Source organism: Chiloscyllium punctatum, chromosome 23 (assembly GCF_047496795.1).
Source record: "Chiloscyllium punctatum isolate Juve2018m chromosome 23, sChiPun1.3, whole genome shotgun sequence".
Classification (NCBI taxonomy): Eukaryota; Metazoa; Chordata; class Chondrichthyes; order Orectolobiformes; family Hemiscylliidae; genus Chiloscyllium; species Chiloscyllium punctatum.
The window spans coordinates 81,908,096-81,931,685 of NC_092761.1; the positions used below are offsets into that span (position 1 = coordinate 81,908,096).

General features: G+C 42.8%; 1 protein-coding gene across 1 annotated transcript in view; it reads right to left on the bottom strand.

Annotated features, from left to right (window-relative positions):
• sidt2 (SID1 transmembrane family, member 2) overlaps nucleotides 1-23,590 on the bottom strand; it is a 99,160-nt gene that overhangs the window by 38,064 nt on the left and 37,506 nt on the right. The window contains exons 9-12 of the mRNA XM_072593292.1: nucleotides 18,549-18,642; nucleotides 14,777-14,832; nucleotides 3,594-3,671; nucleotides 2,211-2,282 (exon numbers count right to left, since the gene is read on the bottom strand). Of these exons, the coding sequence (XP_072449393.1) occupies nucleotides 2,211-2,282; nucleotides 3,594-3,671; nucleotides 14,777-14,832; nucleotides 18,549-18,642 (300 nt within the window). The remainder of the gene's footprint in view (nucleotides 1-2,210; nucleotides 2,283-3,593; nucleotides 3,672-14,776; nucleotides 14,833-18,548; nucleotides 18,643-23,590) is intronic.

Sequence of the window (23,590 nt, forward strand, 5' to 3'; positions counted from 1 at the left end):
CATAGTTGGATACAAAAGTGTACCCCCAAACTGATATTACTGAATAAATTATGCACAAACAAAACTGCCAATTGTGTGAGCATTGGTCGTGTGAAACTTCTAAGTCTGTGCTTCAACATGACAATGGGATTAAAGAATCAGGGGCATGTTGATCAAATCATCACTGTACATTGATTGTCTTGTGATTCTTTTTGCAGAAGAGAACTGTTTATGTTCTTATAAAAACACTACCAATATCGAAACCTCTCAGACGAATACAGAAGTTCTGCTGTTTGAACTGGTCTTGTCCTGTTGAGTAAAAAGCAGTTTTAGGGAAAGTTAAACAGTGGATCAGAATGAGAGTACCTAGACACATCCTCGGAGCCAGACAAATCAATAATATGCTTGTAGATCAACTGGTTTTAGTATAATCTCCTCATACATTCCATGACCTCCGACAAAAACACTCCAGTGATCTGAATGTACTTTCCAGACTCAATCCTTAATGTGCCTGCTTCTCTATTTCTTTAGTGGGCGGCACGGTGGCACAGTGGTTAGCAATGCTGCCTCACAGCGCCAGAGACCCGGGTTCAATTCCCGCCTCGGGTGACTCTCTGTGTGGAGTTTGCACATTCTCCCCGTGTCTGCGTGGGTTTCCTCCGGGTGCTCCGGTTTCCTCCCACAGTCCAAAGATGTGCAGGTCAGGTGAATTGGCCATGCTAAATTGCCCGTAGTGTTAGGTAAGGGGTAGATGTAGGGGTATGGGTGGGTTGCGCTTCGGCGGGGCGGTGTGGACTTGTTGGGCCGAAGGGCCTGTTTCCACACTGTAAGTAATCTAATCTAATCTAATAGAAGATCTTGTGGCACAGTAGGTAGCATTTTAGGACTTGATCTCCACTGAAAGCAAATCATAATATGGTCAAAACACTCTGGTTATCAATTTATAAACCCTTCTGATTATGAGGTAACTGTACATTTCCTGATCAGTTCAAGTGTGTGGTAGCTACAGTACAACATAATCACAGAATCCCTACAGTGTGGAAGCAGGCTCTCCAAAGAGCATCCCGCCCAGCCCAACACCCCTACCCAATGCCTGCAGCCTTGCATTTCCCCATGGCTAAACCATCTAGCCTGCACATTCCTGGACAATGGCAATTTCCCACGGACAATCCATCTATCCTGCACATCTTTGGACAGTGGGAGGAAGGCAGAGCACCCAGAGGAAACCCACACAGAAACAGGGAGAATGTGCAAACTCCACACAGGCAGTCATCAGAGGCTGGGTAAGACCCCGCTCCCTTGCACGGTGAGGCAGAAGTGCTAACCACCGAGCCACTGTACCACCCTATGCCTCCCCATTAAAAAAAAAATTCCACACTCAGGTCCCTCATTGAGCAAGCGTCATCCTTGGTCCAAGGGCTTAGCATGTACACACCCACACACATTGCCAAACCTGTCTTCTGAAACCCATGAGATATATCCCTTCTGAACAAAGGTCACACTGGACTCGAAATGTTAACTCTGTTTCTCTCTCTGCAGATGCTGCCAGATCTATTCTCCACTCCTGTCCTAATCACTTCTTCCTAATCTAAACCATTCTGTCAGTCAATTTAACTCCTCAATCAAAAACTGAACAGGGGGAACGAATATTCTCATTTCTGCTAGCCCTGGGGCTAATGCACTAATCTCAGGAGTGATGGAACAGTCACAGATAAAGAGGACAATTTGTGCTCCATAGTGGTTTCTGTTCAGTAGTGAATAAACTGCTGATTAAATGCATCATTTAAAGTAATAAACAGAATGTTACAACAGCCTACTCTCCGGAGTGGATGTGGTGGAAGTTTTCATTGATCAACATTCTCTGCAGTTGCTGAAATGGTCAACGTGCATGTCATCAGGACTTGCCAACTCTAATTGAACGTGTTCCTGGAGAATTGCAATCACATGACCTCCTGCCAAGTCAAACTGCCTTGATCCCACATTTCCAATATTTCTGTAAATATTAATCTAAAAGTATTCAAAGAATGGGAAAGCACATCATTTTGAAGGGCCCATTATTTCCGATCAGTTTTGTTGACATCAGTGTCCTGGAAATTAAGAACATCATAGGAGCAGGAATAGGCCATTCAGCCCTTCAAGAATGCTCAATGAAATATCCTGGCCCAAACTCTTGAGAGCTAGATTGTGTATTGAGATGTGATGATAAATGGCACTCAGAGTTAATGCCTTACCCATGTAACCATAGGTGGAATCTGACTCCATGCTATCTGTGATTGCTTCAGATCCAAGAATGGAACCATTCTCTGCAAAATCCAAGGAAGATAAGAATTATAAAGTATCACATATATTTACCATTTAACCCAACAGCTCCATGCTGATTTCCATAAGGCTTTCTCCCAGTCTCTTATCTAATCCCATCAAAATAGTAAACTGATTATGTGATCTTCATGTAACTAACCTCATTAACTAATCCCCTTCCTCCCAATCTGGGTCACAGTGAGTAGGGAATACCAGCATTCAGGAATTACTATCTACCAGTGGGACAGAGAGAGCCCAGCATTTGTGGGTCCTGATGAAAAGGTCAGTGAAGTTGTCACAAAGAGCTATCCATCCACTGCACAACTCAATTTCAGCAGAATACAGCAGATATTAGGAGTTACTCAATAGAAACTGGTAGCATTTTGGATAATGCTTGGATGTTATAAATACAACAAGGTTGTGTTAGTTACTGGACACGCAATCTAGAGACCCGGTGTAATCGTCTGGCAGATATGATTTAAATCATGCCATGACCTTTTAAGAGAGTTAATTCAGAATACAAGATATAGTATCAGAAAAAAATGACAATGAAACAACCAGGTTCACTTTAGGGACAGGAATCTTCTATCCTTACCCAAATGCGACTCTGATTCCATACACCAACGTGGTTGACTCTTAACTGCTGTCTGAAGTTTAGCCTAACAAGGTGCTCAGTTGTAGCAATCCACAGCTAAGAACACGTTTGAAGAGAAAGGAGACCTACCAAATCCTGAGGGCATTTGAGAAGGACAAGAAATGGTGGCTTTGCCAACGAAGCCCACATCTCAAGGACGGTTTTTATTTTTAAACAAATTGCCAATCTTGAAGAATCTGCTCCAATGGGCACAGGACAATGGGAGCAAGGATGAGAAAGTCAACCATTTTAGTGATCGGAAAACTGAACACATTCCAAATCTAACCTCCATGCCAATCACAGTGACATTAAGTGAGATAAGTGGGTGGCACAGTGGTTAGCACTGCTGTCTCACAGCGCCAGAGACCTGGGTTCAATTCCCGCCTCAGGTGACTGACTGTGTGGAGTTTGCACATTCTCCCCGTGTCTGCGTGGGTTTGCTCCGGTTTCCTCCCACAGTCCAAAGATGTGAATTGGCCATGCTAAGTTGCCCGTAGTGTTAGGTGAAGGGGTAAATGTAGGGGAATGGGTCTGGGTGGGTTGGTGTGGATTTGTTGGACCGAAGGGCCTGTTTCCACAATGCAAGTAATCTAATCTAATAATGCTGTGGGAGCAGAACTCCCCAAGTCATTCTCAATATGTTTCACATTAGCTCTAATACGTTATTAATCGCTGGTCTTACCAAAGGAGCCATAGCTTTGACACGCTGAGCTTCCAGTGTAGAGATCAGGGCTCTGGGGGGTGTAACTACCAGCTGAAACTGAACAGACACTCAGTTTTAATCACTAAATCATAGAATGGTTATAACATAGAGGAGGCCATTCTCTGCTGATCCTCTGTAGGAACAATTCACCTCGTGTCACTTTCCCATCTTTTCACTGTAATTTTGGATTATGATGCAATTCCATTGTGAAAGCCTTAACTAAAACTGCCTTTACCATATTTTCACTGAGTACTTTTCAGATCCTAATTATTCACGTGTGAAAAGTTTTTCTTCATGTCACCTTTACTCCTTGTGCTAATTACCTTGAATTGGCACCCTCTGGTTCTCAATATGTTCACCAATGGAGACAATCTGTCCCTAACTACTCAGAGGAGAAAGCGAGGACTGCAGCTGCTGGAGATCAGAGCTGAAAATGTGTTGCTGGAAAAGCGCAGCAGGTCAGGCAGCATCCAAGGAACAGGAGAATCGACGTTTCGGGCATGAGCCCTTCATCAGGAATGATTCCTGAAGAAGGGCTCATGCCCGATACATCGATTCTCCTGCTCCTTGGATGCTGCCTGACCTGCTGCGCTTTTCCAGCAACACATTTTCAGCCCTAACTACTCAATCCTGACTCCCCATGATCTTGAATACCTCAATCAGATTTCTTTGCATCCTTCTCTTTCCCAAGGAGAAGTTCCTACTTCTTTTGACCTACTTAAATGATTCCACAATCCTCACAATTGTTTGTTCTGCAGCCTCTCTGATGCCTTCCCAGCCTTCCTGAAATACCGTGCCCAGAACTGGTCATGATATTCTAGTTAAGGCTGAGCTACTGTTTTATACGAGTTTAACCACATAACCCACAGTGATCTTGGCCAACTGCACCTGCCCTGGGTCACTAAAGAGAAACATATATATTACTACATGTGATTACAGACTCATAGCAATGTGGTTGATTCTTAACTGTCCTCTGGGAAGGGCAATAAATATTGGACTACCCAGCAACACCCACATCCCATGAACAAATGAAACTGATAACATGAAGGCTTCCTCTGTCTAAAGGCTGAAAAGATGCCCACGGTGAAATTGTCTTCACTGGTGGCACAAACTAGTGACAGTGAATTAGCAACTTGCCCTTTACCTGAGCCAAGTCATTTTTCCAGTCACTTCACTGGAAAGAGACATTCAGTTGTGGTGTGAGATGGGATCCTGGTTCATTCACGCCTGTTTAGTGTCACAGGCGAAGGCCAATTTTCTTTTAGTATGTGGCTTGATGCCATGCTATGAGTTCATGCTTGACTGGAGGGCACACAAAGTCAACAACTGTCTTTAGGCTAAGGCGACAAAGTAATTCATTAATACTAAATACTAAAAACAGTGACTAACGAACCTAAAAGATCCATTAGATACTACCAGCAAAACTAATGTCATTTACAAAATACAATGCAATAACTGTAAAAAACACTACATCGGACAAACAAGGAGGAAACTGGCCACCAGGACACACGAATGCCAACTCGCCACCAAACGACACGACCCATTATCGCTAGTTTCGATATATACAGACAATGAAGAACACCACTTTGACTGGGATAACACACACATCCTAGGACAGGTGAAACAAAGACATGCACGAGAGTTCTTAGAGGCATGGCATTCTAACCAGAACTCCATCAATAAGCACAGCGATTTAGACCCCATCTACCTCCCCTTGAGAAAAAGAACTGGAAATGACATCACCCATCTTAAGAAACCAAGACTTATAAAGAGAGAGGTGGGACATACCACCAGCACTTCACCGGAGACTCTCACTGATGATGTTACCTAGTCATGGTGACGAAACATCTGAAAACAAACCTTCCAGCTCAGCAAGCTAACTTGCATACATACTAAAAGCTTCTAGACGTCTTTCTCACTGATATACCAGTCTCTGATTTATAGATACTTTTGGTAAGGTCTGAACTACTTTCCTCATCTGTCCATGTCCATATACTCTCAAACTTTTCTAAGGCCAGTGTTTTGCAGTGAGAGGATGGTTCCCCTGTCTCGGAGTAGATGGCATAGTCTCAGAATAAAGGGCCATCAATTTAAGGTTGAGATGAGGAAGACTTTCTTCTCTCAGAAGGCCTGTGAGCTTTTGGAATTCCTTGCCACAGAGAACTGTAGGGGTGTGGGGCACAAGCCTCCTTTAGTTAAGGTTGATATAGACAGAATCAGTACAGCAATGAAGGGGAAACACTAGAAAGTGGACATGAGGAATACTGGATTGGCCATGATCCTAATAAATGGTGGAGCAGACCCACAGGCCAAACAGCCGACTCCTGTTGCTATTTCTTATTGTCTTACAGTCTTCCTTCCAAGAGTTCTAACACCACCCACTCCCTGTGATTGCTAGGATTAGCTATTAGTGTATGACCTGCTTTGGCTGTGCATTAAGACAATGAGTTTCTTATCTTATAATCAAACTGGCCATTGAATGGGACATTGAGCTTCTACAAGGACACATCAGATTGAGGAACATGTGCAGGTCCATGTGAGGCCCATCATCACCATCAACTAATTCAATGCTTCCAATAAACTAATTATAAAGACACAGCGAGACCACACAGCTTCAGCAACAAGAGACACAACAAGATAACTAACCATGTCTGACTGCAAGGCTGAGAAATCAATAAGCATTCCATTACTTTATGCCAGTTTCAAATTCCCATTTTGTAGGCTGCAGCCACCTTCCATTTACCGTGGAGGTGCAATCCTTTTACACATACATCCCCACCAGGATGGTCTCTGCTTCTTCCTGGAACAAAGGCCTGAACCATCCCCATCGACCACTACCCTCCTCCGCAGGGCCGAACAACTTTTCGTTTAACTCCTCTCATTTTCTTCAGGCCAGCGGGGTAGTCATGGATACCCACATGGGCCCCAGTCCAGCACATCTCTTTGTGGAATATATGAAACATTCCTTGTTCCAGTCCTATTCCAGCCCCCACCCACAATTCCTTCTCCGGAATATCAATGATATCATCGGTGCTGCGTCCCTCTCTCATCCAGAATTGGAAAGGTTTCTCAATTTTGCTTCCAGTTTCTACCCTGCCCTCACATCCACCTGGTCCTTCTCTGATCTCTGCCTTCCCTTCCTTGACATCTCTGTTTCCATTTCTGGGGATAGGCTGGCTACCAATATCCAGTACAAACCTACTGATTTCTACATTTACCTTGACTCTACATCCTCACACCTTGCTTCCTATAAAGACTTTATTCCATTCTCCCAGCTCATCCATGTCTATCACATTTGTTCTGGTGATGCCAACTTCAACAAGGGACCCTCTGAAATGTCCACCTTCTTCCTCAACCTTCAGGACCTTCAGCCAGGTCTGACCCATCTCCCACGCTTACCGTCTCTCTTCCCTCCTGCATCAGCGATAGGGTTCCCCTTGTCCTCATCTACCATCCCACCAGCATCCACATCCTGAGGATCATTAGCCACTATTTCCACCATCTTCAGCAAGATGCTACCACCAGACACATATTCTCCTCCCATGCCTTGTCAGCCTTCTATAAGGACCATTCCCTTTAGGAGACTCTGGTGCTCTCTTCCTTCACTCTCAACAACCCCCTACAGCCTCCCTGTACCTTCCCCTGCGCATTCCCTTCCTCCCTTCTCACTATCCAAGGGCTCAAGCACACCTTGCAGGTGAAGCAGTGTTTTACCTGCACTTCAGGCAATCCTAATCTACTGCATTTGCTGCTCACAATGTGGTCTCCTCTACATCGGGGAAACAAACAGTAGACTGGGTGACCACTTCACAGAACATCTACATTCTGTCTGCAAAAAAGATGCTGAGCTTAGAATCACCTGCTACTTCATCACCCTGGACCCTGGTCAACATCTCTGTCTCAGGCTTGATGCAGTGCTCAGTGAAGCTCTGTGCAAGCTGGAAGAACAGCACCTCATTTTACGCTTGGAGACCCTGCAGCCTCCTGGACTCAATATTGAGGTCAATAACTTTAGAGAGCTTGAGCTCTCCCATGTCCTTATCCTCAACCTCCACAAACCAGAAGGGCTTATGCCCGAAACGTCGATTCTCCTGTTCCTTGGATGCTGCCTGACCTGCTGCGCTTTTCCAGCAACACATTTTCAGCTTATTAACACATAGCCTGCCATTATGCACTACTTATTGTTAGCCACTATCAGTCTCCATTAACAACTATTCACCCTCCAGCCAGATCATTATCCACTCCTTTGGGCTCTATCCTCACCCACTGTTCACTTCCTACGCACTCCTCCACCCTATCTTCTATATATAAACTAACATTGGATGTAGAATTGCTCGCTGAGGTGGAAGTTTCATTTCTAGACGTTTCGTCACCCTACTAGGTAGCATCTTCAGTGGGCCTCCAGGTGAAGCACTGTTGAGGCTGAAGATGTTACCTAGTAGGGTGATGAAATGTCTGGAAATGAACCTTCCAGCTCAGCGAGCAAACCTACATCCAGAACCTCAACACGAGCTACAAATCTTCTCAAAACTTGCTATAAACTGACATTTTCCTGGCTACCATCAGTTCTGAGGAAGAGTCACTCGATCCGAAACATTAACTCTGATTTCTTTTGAAAGATGCTGCCACACCGGCTGAGTGTTTCCAGCAACTTCTGTTTTTGTTCTGTCAGAACAATTTGGATCAGTTTACAAATATATGAGTATTCTTGCCTAAAATGTTTGGCAAAGCAGATGTGGGCCAGGGACCCCTCACTCAAATGGCTCAATAATGGATTTTGACCCAAGGCAAGTCCATTCTGTCAGGTGTTGAAAGCAAACTAAACAATATATTCTAGAAAAAAAGTGGGTTGATCTTATTGTGGTGTCTACAAATAAGGGAGTGTCTAGCTCATAGATGTGAGTGGAGATAATGTCACTTGAGGTGTGATGAGAGTTGTGTGATAGAGACAGTTTGGATTTCAAAATAGTGACATATGCGTGCTGGCTACTTCTATGAAATAAAGAAGAAATAGGAGGTCTTTAGTCCTTCCAGAACATTGTCCTCATCCAATATGGTTCAGGGAGCATGTAGTTGTGCTTTCTGCAGTGTTAGTTGGAAAATAAACATTTTATCCCATCAACCTGTTCACAGACATTATTACACATCTCTGGAGCAAGTGGGACTTAAATTTAGACTTCCTGGGTCTGAGACAGGGCCACTACCACTGCACCGCCAGAGCCCTAACAGGATAGGATGTGTGTACTATGCTGATTTAACATGGGTGGCTAAATATTGAAGCTATTAGACTGTTTTCAGTTCTGAATAATCAAGGATTCTTTCTAGTTTAGAAAACTCAAGAGGCTGAAACAGTTAAAGGCTGTTTGGAGGAGACCGGACTGGGGTCAGAAACAGTTTCATTTCTCTCTTAGAAACAAGTTTCTTTTAAACTGTTCAGAGGATTCACCAATATATCAATATTTTTGATTGTGAAACTCCCAAACCCAAAAGCGTTTGTTTAAAATCCTAAAGTTATAAACAGCTGAAAAGGTTTAAACTTTCAATTTTGACAGCATTTGTGTGAGGGCTCGTATAGTGCAGTGGTAATGTCCCTACCTCTGAGCCAGGAGGGCTGAGTTCAAGTCCCATATGTACTAGTTGTATGTAAAACCACCTCTGAACAAATTGATTAGAAAAATATCTGAGAGTGTTTGTGGAAGATTATTCCATAGTTTACTGGACAGAAACTGGGGAGTCCATGGAATGGACAATATTGAGAATAGGTTGAAACTGTTGTCAAACTGTTAACCATATTCATAATATAATAGATTGAAATAGCTTGGTGTTTTATTTACTTCTTCTTTTGCGTAATTTTTTGTTCTGTTGTTACAAAATGTCTGCAGTCTTGTGTGACGATATTTCAGTGACTGATCACCACGTTAATTAAAATAACAGAAGTATATGATTTATCAAACCAGGTTTCATTCTGGGATCTAGCTTGTCCAGTCATACCATGAGCTAGAATGAAAACAGTGGGAAGCCCAAAACTCAGTGACCTATGACCTAACTACACAATAAAACAGAGAATTTCAGTGCTCCCTCCCCTGACATTATTAATGATTATGTCATTAACTACTTTAGACCCACTCTCTGGAAGTCATAGAGTCATAGAGATGTACAGCATGGAAACAGATCCTTCAGTCCAACCTGTCCATGCCGATCAGATATCCCAATCCAATTTAGTCCTACCTGCCAGCACCCGGCCCATATGCCTCCAAACCCTTCCTATTCATATACCCATCCAAATGCATCTTAAATGTTGCAATTGTACCAGCCTCCACCACATCCTCTGGCAGCTCATTCCATACACGTACCACCCTCTGCGTGAAAAAATTGCCCCTTAGGTCAAGTCCTCTCTGAACTATTCCATCTTCCTCCCTTTCTTAAAATTGATCTGTTTGACCAAATCTTTGGATACCCTTTCTCATGTCTCCTTATCTGTCTTGGCATCCATTTGTACCTAATTATTCCTCTGTTAAATATGAACACTGTACACTATATAAGCGTATAAGCAAATGCCAGGAAGAAATGTGTTTCATTAAGTTACTAAGGTTCCCATATTCCTTTCCATCTCTGAGGTTCAATAGTAATATTGTGATATCCCATCCCCTTCATGAAGACATTGGTCTATGCATTGCATGAATGGCGTACAAGGAATTTCAATGAAGATTTATTAATGTCTGCAATCTCTCATGACATTATCATAGACAGACTCCCAGGTATCATTTAGTCATGACACATGAACAGGGCATTGAAAAAACAAAATGCAGTCAGAACACAGTGTCCTTTCTTGCCAGTATAATGTTTTTGAGAAATAAAACTCTGGAGAGCACATTAACTCCATTTCCACTGTACAACAGGAGGGCAAGGAATAGTGTGAGCGTAACTGGTCAATACTGTGGGGTATACACCTACAAATCTCATGAAGCAAGTAACACAAGTTAACTTTAAAAAAGCTCAGTATTCAACTGGATAGGGGTGGTATCTTGTTCTTTGTGTAAAGCCAGCCCGGCGAGTGTAACTTTGTTTATCTTTTTTGCTACACATGTTACCACAAGTTGTCCCAACTATATCCAGCTCTTTCTGCATTATCTGAACAGCACATTTTAACTCTAGCCTCGAGAGAGTACTTATATTGCATCAGTATGACATATTCTATTTCCTGAACCATTCACTCTGGTCTTCCTATTTGACAACACAGGTCAATTTTGTGTCAATTAGTCAAGAATTATGGGCAATTCTACTGTACTGGTCTGAGAATGGTCTCCATTATTTCACTTAAACCACTAACAGTCAACAGAAAATCAGAAACGGAAATTACTCTGGGCTGTTCTAACGTGATTAGAATTTATTTCATCTATCTCTTTGTTTTCGTTGGGTGGAAGAACAAGGAATGTACAGAGAATATCCTGAAATACAGTAGACTGTTGAATATGAAATAGTAGCATATGACCAAAGCTTTGGACTACTTCAATAATTTTTAGACTCAGAATAACTGTTTCCAGTTTTGACAAACATCCGCTTAACCCATTCCTGTGAGTTTCATTTCTCCATTATTTTGTTGAGGGGTAAAATTAAGTGGGCATATTAAAATAAAAGATCAAAGGAAGCCATTTGAAAAAATTAAATGCTCATTTCCTAACAGCATAGGTAGTGGGGTCTATCTAGGCTTTTATTTCACTTAATATTGGAGTTTGGTGTTCGCAACAAGATGTTAAAGAAGACCTTGAACACAATAAAATGTTCCAAAGCACTTCACTAGGTCAAATATTAAACAAAATTTGACACTAAGCTACACAACGTGACTTGAGAAAAGGTGACCTGAAGGTTTGAAATAGTTTGGGAGCTTAAATGGAAAAAGAGGCGAAGAGGTTTTCGGTGGGATTTTACACCTTATAGCCTTAGAGACATGGTCACCATTAACAGAATGATACAAATCAGGAACTAACCAGATGCCATGAGGAGCTTTTTAAATTAAAAAAAATCTTACATATTTTGACAGGATAGATTCAGATACATTGAAAAGTACCATTGACTGAAAATGTTTACATGAAAGCGACATGACACTCTCAATATAATGTGGTCATGTTTTAAGCAGGTTTTGTTTGCACTGACGGGTAAGAGGGTGTGGTGGAGGTCAGATGTCAGCAAGATTAACAGTAGCATTCATTAAAATAATGACAATGGAATTCACTGAAAACAACAAATGCTGGAGATCACAGCAGGTTAGGCAGCATCAAGGGTTCAGTACAGGTTCCAGCATCTGCAGTAATTTATTGTTACAATGAAATTCAGTTTAAACAATCACTGCTTATGATGATCAGTCATTTGTAATGATCATTTCCTCCTCCCTAGCTGTAATCAAAACATATCCTTTCAGTTCCATTTAGTTTTAATGATCAGCAAAGTTCAGGAGCATTGATCACAATAGGAGTCGCATTGCTTTTCTAATTATTGTTGTTTTATCTTGGGGCATGATTTTGTACCTTAGCAACATCCCATTTACTTGCATCTGCAGGATAAAAAACACTGGCTTTCCCTTCATCTTTTTTGGGGGTATGGGGCTGGTTGTAACAAAAAGAGACACATTGGCATTGTCTCCATCTTCCTATTACTTCTACACAAACATGTCTCAATGGCTGCTACCAAGGTTCTGTTTGGAATTAGATTGGACGTGAATCTGACATGATAACCAAAGTCCACTAAGCATTATCATTAGGTATTGCGAATTGAATCTTACCTAATAATGGATCTGCACATAAGAGAACAGCAGCCAGAAAATAAAATGGAAAGAAGAATATAATTATTGCTGAGAATCACCAAGAGGAGAAACCAAACAGCAGTTAATCATCAGCTATTGTGAAGGCAAATGAAAAACAAACAAACCACGAATATCAAAAGGCAAAGTTCATGCAGAAGAGGAAATAATTAGTCTTTTAAATATATTTGCAGTAGCTGTCCCAGAGAGTTCCCTCAGAGTAGGAGGATGGGGTTTGATAAGAGATTTTCCTATCACTACTGGGATTATTCCATTTCACTCAAAATTCCCAAAGATCCCAAGCATTAGCTTCAGGCAAAAAAAAAGTTCTAAATTTACATTGAATGGGCTTTTTTGTCTCCAATTCGTCGCTGTGCATGTCATGGTCAATTCAAACCAATTGCTCTGTTTAGGGTCTCCTTGATGTCAAAGTGAGTGAGAATTGCCCAAATTGTAACATCAGGTTGGATGGTTGAATGTTAATCTGGAGGCAATTTGCTCAAGGACTTCCCATTTGGGTGCATTTTAACCTCAGCAGAAGATCGGAGAAAATTCTGCTTGCCCACATATCTGTCTATCAACATGCTGTGTTATGACATACTTCCAGGGCAGATGGGATTTGAAACCTGACCTCTGGGCCAAAGATAGGGGCCTTACCACTACATCACAATTTAACAACAACTTTTTGCTCTGTTTTTATGTTCTTGCCTTAAAGTGGATGCAACAAAGCTTCACTAGATTGATTACTGGGTTGTGGGAGCTGTCCTCTTAGGGAGATTGGGTAAAATAGGCCCATAATCTCAGCACGTTAGACAAATGAGAGGTATTGTGATTAACATTTTTCAGAGGACGTCAGAGGGCTGATACTGAAAAGCCATCCTTCTTTGGCTAGAGTGGTCTCTGAGATCACACTGTCAGGGAAAGGGGTTAGAAAGGAAAGGAATGGAAAGGAATTCCTTTACATGGTGAATTTCTGGCATCTTGTCCCCGCCCCTAGAGAGCTCCGAGATTGACAGAAGGTGAATCCTGGGAATACAGGGACAGCACAGGTAAGTAGAGCTGATCTGAAGATCAACTGTGACTTCATTAAATGGTGGAGAAGGCTCGAGGTGGGACAGTGGCCTCTTCAAGTGTGTAATTCCCTGTTCCTAGATTCAGCTAAAGTGACAACGTACCAATCAGGAGAACACCACAACCCCCTGCCCAGCAAGAAAAGGTGAAGGCCCAGGACAGTTTGCAAAGGTTTCACCCTCTCCAAAAAACGACAGCCTCCAGATGGATCAGAAACAAAATGAGCAATAAGGAGAGCTAGAAAAACTCAGGTTGTTTTCTCTGGAGTGGCACAGCCTGAGGGGAGACTTGACAGAAGTTTATAAATTTATGAGATGTATAGATATAGATTGACGGTCAGAATCTTGTTCCCAGAGTTGAAATGTCGAATACTAGGGGGCATGCACTTAAGGTGAGAAGGGGAAAGTTCAAAGAAGATGTAAGGGGCAAGGTTTTTAACACAGAGAGTGGTAGGAGTCTGGAACATGCTGTCAGGGGTGGTGGTGGAAGCAGATATGATAGGGATGTTTAAGGGACTCCTTGATAAGCACATGAATACGCAAGAATGGAGGGTCATGGACCAAGGGCAGACCGAAGGGATTAGTTTAATTCAGCACAACATCATGGACCAAAGGGCCCATTCTTGTCCTGTACTGTTTTATGTTTCAAAAAGCAAAACTGTTGGAAAAACTCAGCATCTGTGGAGAGAAAACAGAGTTAACGTTTTGGGTCCAGTGACCCTTCCTCAGCACTGATTGCAGCTGGGAAAAGGTTGTTTATGCTGAAGATGAGGTGGGGGAAGGGGGAAGGAGTAAACGAGAGGTGGAGATGGAGCCCAGTGAGGCAGAACAGCAGATGGGCAGACAAAGGATTGGATAAAGGTCAGACTGGGAGAATCAATAGCTGCTAATGGGAAGCATGAGACCTGCTGAGTTTTCCCAGCAATATCTGGTTTTTTTTGTTTCTGATTTCCAGCATTCACAATTATTTGGGCTTTTCTTTTGTCTGGTGGATCAGTCTGGGCTTGGCTCATTATGTGTATTCAAAACCCACTGACACCCAGGCCAACAATACATCTGTATACCTGTAATTCATCCCTGTACACAGATCCTGCACATGGAACAGCTACAGGCTGTTCAATCTGCATAGGGGTCTTTGGGCACTTCAGAGTAGGAAATGGTCACCTGACAACAGGTGTGGAGAACGACAGAAAGGATTATCTATTCATATCTGCTGGATGTAAACGTGCAGAAAATACAAGAGAAAGTCCCTACTGTCTCTTTCCAAAACAGAGTAATAGGTGATTCTTAGTTACCACACTGATCAGATGAGATACTTTTCCCCAGAAGTCTTTCTCTCTTCTTTTGCTGTCTGATGAAAAAAAAACATTCATTAGATATTGGAAGTCCTTATTTTAAAGGAGGAATAATGTTTACAATGATCATTCCAGTGTCTCTGCACTACAAGACACTAAAGTGCTGCATATGCTCCAATGTCCCAGTATTATCTACCCAGTCATACACTAATAGTTTTGAAATAACTCTTCGGAGGCTGGTATCCCATCACCATATCACCCTTTATTTACATGTGTGCAGTATATGCACTCTGACCAGACACCTCAGAGCCGGTGCCTGGAGTGAGGAGAATCCCTGAGATTCCTATTTCTATCCGTCAGCCAGGGCTCCCTGATTGGCCCAGATTAACAGACCCAATCAGAGAACTCATACTCAATGAGATCCACCTGGCCAACCTCATTCTGACCACTACAAATATAAAAACTAACAGTCACTGGGTAAACCAGACTAACTGGGACATCAAACTAACTAACCAGTTAGACTGAGATGAGAAAGAATTTCTTCATGGTGAATTTCTGAAATGTTCCACCTCTCAGAGCTCAGAAATTGACAGAAATTAACGAGGATAACAAACCAACTGAGGCAGGTATTGTTCAGGTATTAAGGGACAGATATTTTGTTTTGCAAATTCAAACAAAACCAGATTTTCTCTTCCTTGAAACTGCTGATTGCACATCAGCCCAAGTCAAACCTTTGCACTTCTCTGAAAATGGAAATCATTCTCTTAAAAATGTGGGTCAGTGACATCCACTCAGACATTAAAATATCTTTGAGACTTTTTCTCTAATATTTTCTCCTTCCCATTCCAAAAGCACCATGACTCGATGACTCTATGTGTGAACACACACACAGGGAGTGTCACTGTAGAGAAATAGACACATAGGACTCCGGGCTTTGCACCCATGAAAGGGCTTCCATTATATCAGACAGCAGCTCCAATGGCAGTGAGCGTCTGGTAACAGCTGAAAGAGGACAAGATTTTGAGATAAAATGGATGTTTGAGAGGTGGTTTGTGGTGGGGTAAGGGTAAGGTTCCAATTGGTTGTGAGAGAGCCCCAGAATTGGGGTGCAAACCTGTTCCTTCCTTCCAACTTGACAGTCAGAGGTCTTAAAATAAAACAAAGAAATGCCAATGTTGGAAGTCTAAACCAAAACTAGAAAATGCTGGAGAAACTCTACAGGTCTGGCAGCATCTGTGGAGAGAGAAACTGAGTTAACACGGGACTTGAGACATTAACTCAGTTTTCTCTCCTCAGGTGCTGCCAGAATTGTTGTGTTCCCCCAGCACTCCCTGTTTTTGTTTCAGAGATATTATGTTTACTTTGGGATAATTCCAATAGTTTACAGGCAGTACTTCCTCAGGCCTGTTTAATCCTGCTTCTTTCCTCTCTGCTAAGTATAATCAAAAACTTGTTGTTTCACCGACAGCCTGCAGATATCATGTTAGGGAGCATAAGTTAGGCTAGAGGTCAGTGTGGTTTACCTGAAGTAATGTTCACCAAAATCACAGGGAGCCTCCAGGAACCACTGGGCCCTCATTTATTTATAGATAGGGCCTTAGAATGGATAAATATAAGTATATAAGTTAGCTCACTGAGCCAAAAGGTTTGTTTCAGATGTTTCGTCACCATGTCTAGGTAACATCATCAGTGAGAGTCTCTGGTGAAGCGCTGGTGGTATGTCCCACCTCTCTATTTATTGGTCTTGGCTTTTTAAGGTAGGTGATGTTATTTCCTTTTTTTTCAAGGAAAGGTAGGTGGGATCTAAATGGATGTGTTTATTGATGGAGTTAAGGTTAGAATGCCATGCCTCTAAGAATTCTCGTGCATGTCTTGGTTTTGCCTGTCCTAGGGTGTGTGTGTTATCCCAGTCAAAGTGGTGCCCTTCTTTGTCTGTTTGTATAGAAATTAGTGATAGTGGGTCATTTTTTAATTGTCACATGCATTTGGAAAAATGCAGTGAATAGTGTCTTGTCCTCACAATTTGGTGCCATTTTGGATTACAAAATGATTAAAAAGAAATTACTTAAATGGAGCTTGACCTTCTGTTTAATTGACAGAAAAACATAAAGGCAGAAATGTAAGAAATATCGTTCAGCTTTAGTCCTTCTTGGCTCCAGGTTTCCTAAGATCTCCAGGGTTTTCTGTGAAGTGTTCTGGACCACAATAAGTCTCCATTCTAGGTCCAGGCAATGCCCCCAAAGTCCCAGGCTCTGCAGCAGCTGTTGCCTCACTGACATCACTAGGAGTCCCTAGTCTGGGCCTACTGCCTCCATGAACCACTGCTACCTCACTACCTTCACCACGAGTCCTGCTGCCAGCCTCCTCCACCATGACACCTCCTCAATATCATCGCTAGAAGGAGTATCATCAGGTCGTGTTCTGTCAGCTAAAGGTTCTGTAACTTTGACCACCATCAATCTTTTCACTGAATCCTGAAATTCTGGTACTATTCCACGCTCATATCATTTCCCAGCTTTGACATAATTTGCCTGTATCTTGATAGAACGTAGTGCTACATGATAGCATAGCCAAGATCTGAACATTTTATGGGTAAACTCAGACCCCACATTGCCATTCATGGAGCACAATGCTGGACTCCAACTTTCTAAGAATTTGTCGAGAGTCAACAGACCCTTTGGTCCAACCCATCCATACTGACCAAGTTTCCCAAACTTAACCAGACTCACCTGCCTGCGTTTAGCCCACATCCCTCTAAACCTTTCTTATTCATGTACCTATTTCGAATGTCTTTTAAATGTTTTAACTGTATTTGCAACTACTACTTCCTCTGACAGTTCATTCCACATATGAACCACCATCTGTGTTAAAAAATTGACCCTCAGGTCCCTATTAAATCTTTCTCCTTTCACCTTAAAAATATGCACTTATTTTGAACTTCCATCCACCCTAGGGAAAACACCTTTAGTATTCCCCTTACTTATGTCCCTCATAACTTTACAAACCTCAGTAAGGTTACCCTCTTGATCTCCTAAGTCCAGGGAAAAAAGTCCCAACCTATCCAGCCTCTCCTTATAAATCAAGACCTTCTGTCCGGCAACATCCAGGTAAATCTTTCCTGAACCCTCTCTGATTTAATAAAATCCTTCCATGACTGGGCAACCAGAACTATACACAGCACACCAAACGTGGCCTCACTAATGTCCTGTACAAACTCAATATGTTGTCCCAACTCCTACATTCAGTGGTCTGAGCAAGGAAGGTAAGTGTGCTAAATACCTTCTTAACCACCCTGTCTACCTGTGACCCAAATTTCAAAGGACTATGTACCCGAATTCATGGACCAAAAGCGAGGACCCTGAATGTCTATTTTCTTGGCTACACCAATAAGATGGATAAGAATTTGTATTTCCTACATACAGTCCCACTCACTATACTGCAGGTTTAAACGCAAATACAATGTCTGGTAAATGGGTGTGGCTCATCAAATTTCTAGACTAGAGAATCATAACAAGAGGCAGTGTTGCTCTTGCCGTGTGACAGTAAACACACTCATTTCTAGAAGGATCTCTGCCCAACAACAGATTTCAGGGTGTGTGGAGCAGGTAGTGGAAAGGAACAGAAATATCTTGAATAGGCGCAAGTGTTATTCTCAATGATTTACAGACAAATATTTGTTCTCAGGTCTGGAAACATCGCTTGAAGCAGCTGCATGGTAAAAATGGACACTGATTGTTCTCTAAGCCAGCAAAAGTGTTTCAAAGTCCCTTACCGACTGTGCTCCCAGCAAGCGATGAACAATGTGAGCAGGTAAAATGCCAGGAAAATTCCCAGACTGAACAACGTCCCTTTAACATAGGCCACAGCTGTCAAAGAGGAAAGCAGACTGAATTAGCAAGAGCCCTGCAATTACAGACCAATTTAACATTCCCAAAAAATTTGTACGATGTATAGAGATTAATGGAGATCTCAAACTGCTTTACAGCCATTGAAGTGTTTCTGAAGTATAGTCCCTGTTGTAATGTAGGAATGACACCAGCCAATATGTACACAGCAGGCTCCCACAGACATCATTGTGACAGTGTCTTTATAGTCTGTTTCTGCAGTCTTGATTGAGGAGTGAATGTCGTCCAGGAAACCAAGAATAACTCCCCAGCTCATCATTAAATTGGTGTCATGGGATCTTTACATTTGCTTGGAAAGGGCAGAATGAGATTTCCATTTAGCATCCCCTCTAAAAGACAATATCTCTGATAGTGCAGCTTTCTCTGGGTCAGAGTGGATTTTTATACTCAACCCCCTGGAGTAGGACTTGAAGCTGGAAACCTCTGACTCAGAGACATAGCACCACACACTAAACAATGTGGGACATAAATTCAACAGCAACCAGGGCCTGGTGCGTATTCATTAATTTCCTTTAACAAAGAGCCACAATGCAATCCAATGTTTTTCTCAATATCATGCTCTAATGCACAATGAGGGATGTGGGTCTCTTGAGACCCCAGACACTAATCTCCTTTTTTAATAAACTCAATTGGACAGACCCAGTCATTTTGCCACATGCGGAGTAAAAGAAACAAATGGTTTCTCTTAAATAATGCCATTTTGACTTGCTGTGCAGTAGCTGGAATAATAGAACACTTATGTCCTCACCAGCTCATAAATGAAAAAATAGAAGGGAAGGAGAAACTCAGGAAAATTACACTCACCAGAGAAATGGTACTGAACAGATTGCTGGAGTTGTGATCTGTTAAGTCCCCCACTCCAGTCCACTCAGACTTCATCTTCAGGTGGCCAGTGAGATAGTTTAATTTTCCAAAACTCCACTAATTTAGGGAAAGTTCCATTAGATTGGAAGATAGTGAATGAACTCTTTTATTTAAAAAGGGAGACAGGAAACGAGAAACTACAGACCAGTCAGCTTGACACCTGTCGTAGGGGAAATGTAAGAAGCCATATTTATAGCAGTTATTGCAGGGAGCTTTGAAAAGTTCACGGTAACCAGGCAGAGTGGACATGGCTTTATGAGGGACAAATCATGTTTAATCAATCAAAACTGAAAGAACTGCGGATGCTGAAAATCAGAAACAAAAACAGAAATTGCTGGAAAAGCTCAGCAGGTCTGTGAAGAAAAATCGGAGTTAAAGTTTCGGGTTGAGTGATCCTTCCTCAGAACTCAAACTGAAAGGTTAATTCTAATTTCTCTCCACAGATGCTGCCACAACTGATTAACTTTTCCAGCAAGTTCTGTTTTTATGTTTAATCAAACGTTTGGAATTCTTTGAGGAAGTCATGTGTGCTGCCAATAAAGAGGAACCAGTGGATGTACTGCACTTAGGTCTCCAGAAGGCATCTGATAGGGTGCCATGTTAAAGGTTACTGTGGAAAAGACAAGCTCATTATGTTGAGGGTAGCATATTAGCTGGGACTGAAGATTGACAGACTAACAGAAAGCAGGTGTACATGGGTCTTTTGCAGGTTGGCAAGATACTAACAAGCAAGTATGCCAGAGGGATTGATACAGGGACCTCAACTGTTTACAGTTTACAGTTTATAAAATGACTTGGATGAAGCTATGGTTACCAAATCTGCTAATGATACAAAGATAGGTAGGAAGGTAATTTGTGAAGGGAACATAAGAAAGCAACAAAAAAGATATAGATAGGTGAGTGGGCAAAGATCTGACAAATGAGTATAATGTGGAAAGATGTGAAATTGGCCATTTGAACAGGAAGAACAAAAGAAAGCATTTTATCTAAATGGTGATGGTTTGCAGTGCTTTGAGATACAGAGGGATCTTGGTGTCCTACTGCAAGGTGCAAAATGTTAGAATGCAGGCACAACAAGCAAATTGGGAAAGCTAACAGAACAAAATTATTGTGAGGTTACGCTTCAATCATACAGGGCACTAGTGAAATGACATCTGGAGTAAATGTGTACAGCACTGTCCTCCTTATTTAAGGAAGGATGTAACTGCATTGTAAGCAGTTCAGACTAACTAATGGAATGGGTGCGTTGTCTTACGAGGAAAGATAGTCGTGAACAACTGTGGGCTCTCTCAGTCAGTCAGGCAATTATCAAATGCTTAGACACAAGACACAAAAGGGGAAATTTAAGACTGTTTACCTTGAAGAAAGATAAATTGAGAGATCTCAAGAAGTTAGTATGTATGTAATCAAGAAGGGAACTGGATGCTTTCCTTTATTACAAGAGGAATTGAACAGATGAGTGAATGTTATGCTTCAGGACATTGGTGAGACCACATCTCAAATATTATATGCAGTTTTGGTATCCTTATTTAAGGAAAGATCTAAAATGTATTGGACGTTTACTAGTCTGATGGTTGAAATGAGTGGGTTTTCTTGTGAGAATAGGTTGGACAGGCTAAGCTTGTTTCCAATGAAGTTTTGAAAAATGGGAGGTGACTTAATCAAAGGGTATTAGATACTGAATGTTCCAGATAACATGGACTTGGAAAGGATGTTTTCTCTTGTGGTTCAGTCCAGAGCTAAGGGGCTACCATTTTAGGGCAATGATGAGAAGGTGCCTTTTTGTCTCTCTGCGGGTTGTACGACTTGGGAATTCTTTGCTTCAGAAGGCAGTGGAGGTGGAGTCATTAATACCTTTAAGGCAGGGCTTAATGGATTCTTGCTAGTCAGGGAAATCAAACGTTATTGAGGGTCGACGGGAATGTGAAATTTGAAACACATATATATCAGAAATGATCTTATCGACTTGTGGAGATTTCCACCATCTGAAGCATTGTTTACTCTTGAGGCTGAATGGTCTACTTCAGCTCCTATTGCACATGTTTCTATGTATTCGACAAGAGCTGTGCAAAATCATGTGCGATTGGTACAGAATGCATAGGGTGAAACTGTTTCCAATTGTGAACGCATCGGGAGCAAGAAGGTAGAGATTTTTAAAGCAATTCATAAAAGAAGCAAAAGTAATATGAGAAAATTCTTTCTCACACAGCGAGTGGTTAGGATCTTGAAGCACTGGTGCTGGAGGCAGGTTGGATTGAAACTATCAAAAGGAAGTTACATAGTTATCCAAAAAAGGAAGAATGTGCAGGTTAACTAATAGAAAGCAAGGAAATAGCATTAAGTGAGTTGCTTATTTGAAGCACTGGTACAGACATGATGGGCCAAATGGCCGTAATAAAGTCTGTGACTTCTGATTCTAAGAGGTGAAGGGAAGAGAAGCTGCAAAGTGCTGACAACTCACATTATCAGCACCACTTGCTTTGCTCTGACCGTAAGAGCTGAAAATGTGTTGCTGGAAAAACGCAGCAGGTCAGGCAGCATCCAAGGAACAGGAGAATCGACGTTTTGGGCATAAGCCCTTCTTCAGGAATGAGGAAAGTGTGTCTAGCAGGCTAAGATAAAAGGTAGGGAGGAGGGACTTGGGGGAGGGGTGTTGGAGATGCGATAGGTGGAAGGAGGTCAAGGTGAGGGTGATAGGCCGGAGTGGGGGTGGGGGCGGAGAGGTCAGGAAGAAGATTGCAGGTTAGGAAGGCGGTGCTGAGTTAAAGGGATTTGACTGAGACAAGGTGGGGGGAGGGGAAATGAGGAAACTGGAGAAATCAGAGTTCATCCCTTGTGGTTGGAGGGTTCCCAGGCGGAAGATGAGGCGCTCTTCCTCCAACCGTCATGTTGCTATGGTCTGGCGATGGAGGAGTCCAAGGACCTGCATGTCCTTGGTGGAGTGGGAGGGGGACTTGAAGTGTTGAGCCACGGGATGGTTGGGTTGGTTGGTCCGGGTGTCCCAGAGGTGTTCTCTGAAACGTTCCGCAAGTAGGCGGCCTGTCTCCCCAATATAGAGGAGGCCACATCGGGTGCAGCGGATGCAATAAATGATGTGTGTGGAGGTGCAGGTGAATTTGTGGCGGATATGGAAGTGTCCCTTGGGGCCTTGGAGGGAAGTAAGGGGGGAGGTGTGGGCGCAAGTTTTGCATTTCTTGCCGTTGCAGGGGAAGGTGCCGGGAGTGGAGGTTGGGTTGGTGGGGGGTGTGGACCTGACGAGGGAGTCACGGAGGAAGTGGTCTTTTCGGAACGCTGATAGGGGAGGGGAGGGAAATATATCCCTGGTGGTGGGGTCCATTTGGAGGTGGCGGAAATGACGGCGGATAATACGCTGTATATGGAGGTTGGTGGGGTGGTAGGTGAGGATCAGTGGGGTTCTGTCCTGGTGGCGGTTGGAGGGGCGGGGCTGAAGGGCGGAGGAGTGGGAAGCGGAGGAGATGCGGTGGAGAGCATCATCGATCATGTCTGGGGGGAAATTGCGGTCTTTGAAGAAAGAGGCCATCTGGGTTGTTCGGTTTTGGAACTGGTCCTCCTGGGAGCAGTTGCGGCGGAGACGAAGGAATTGGGAATATGGGATGGCATTTTTACAGGGGGCAGGGTGGGAGGAGGTGTAGTCTAGGTAGCTGTGGGAGTCGGTCGGTTTATAGTAAATGTCCGTGTTGATTCGGTTACCCGAGATAGAAATGGAAAGGTCTAGGAAGGGGAGGGAGGAGTCTGAGATGGTCCAGGTGAATTTGAGGTTGGGATGGAAGGTGTTGGTAAAGTGGATGAACTGTTCAACCTCCTCATGGGAGCACGAGGCAGCGCCGATACAGTCATCGATGTAGCGGAGGAAAAGGTGGGGGGTGATGCCAGTGTAGCTGCAGAAGATGGACTGTTCCACATATCCTACGAAGAGGCAGGCATAGCAGGGGCCCATGCGGGTGCCCATGGCTACTCCTTTGGTTTGGAGGAAGTGGGAGGATTGGAAAGAGAAGTTGTTCAGGGTGAGGACCAGTTCAGTCAG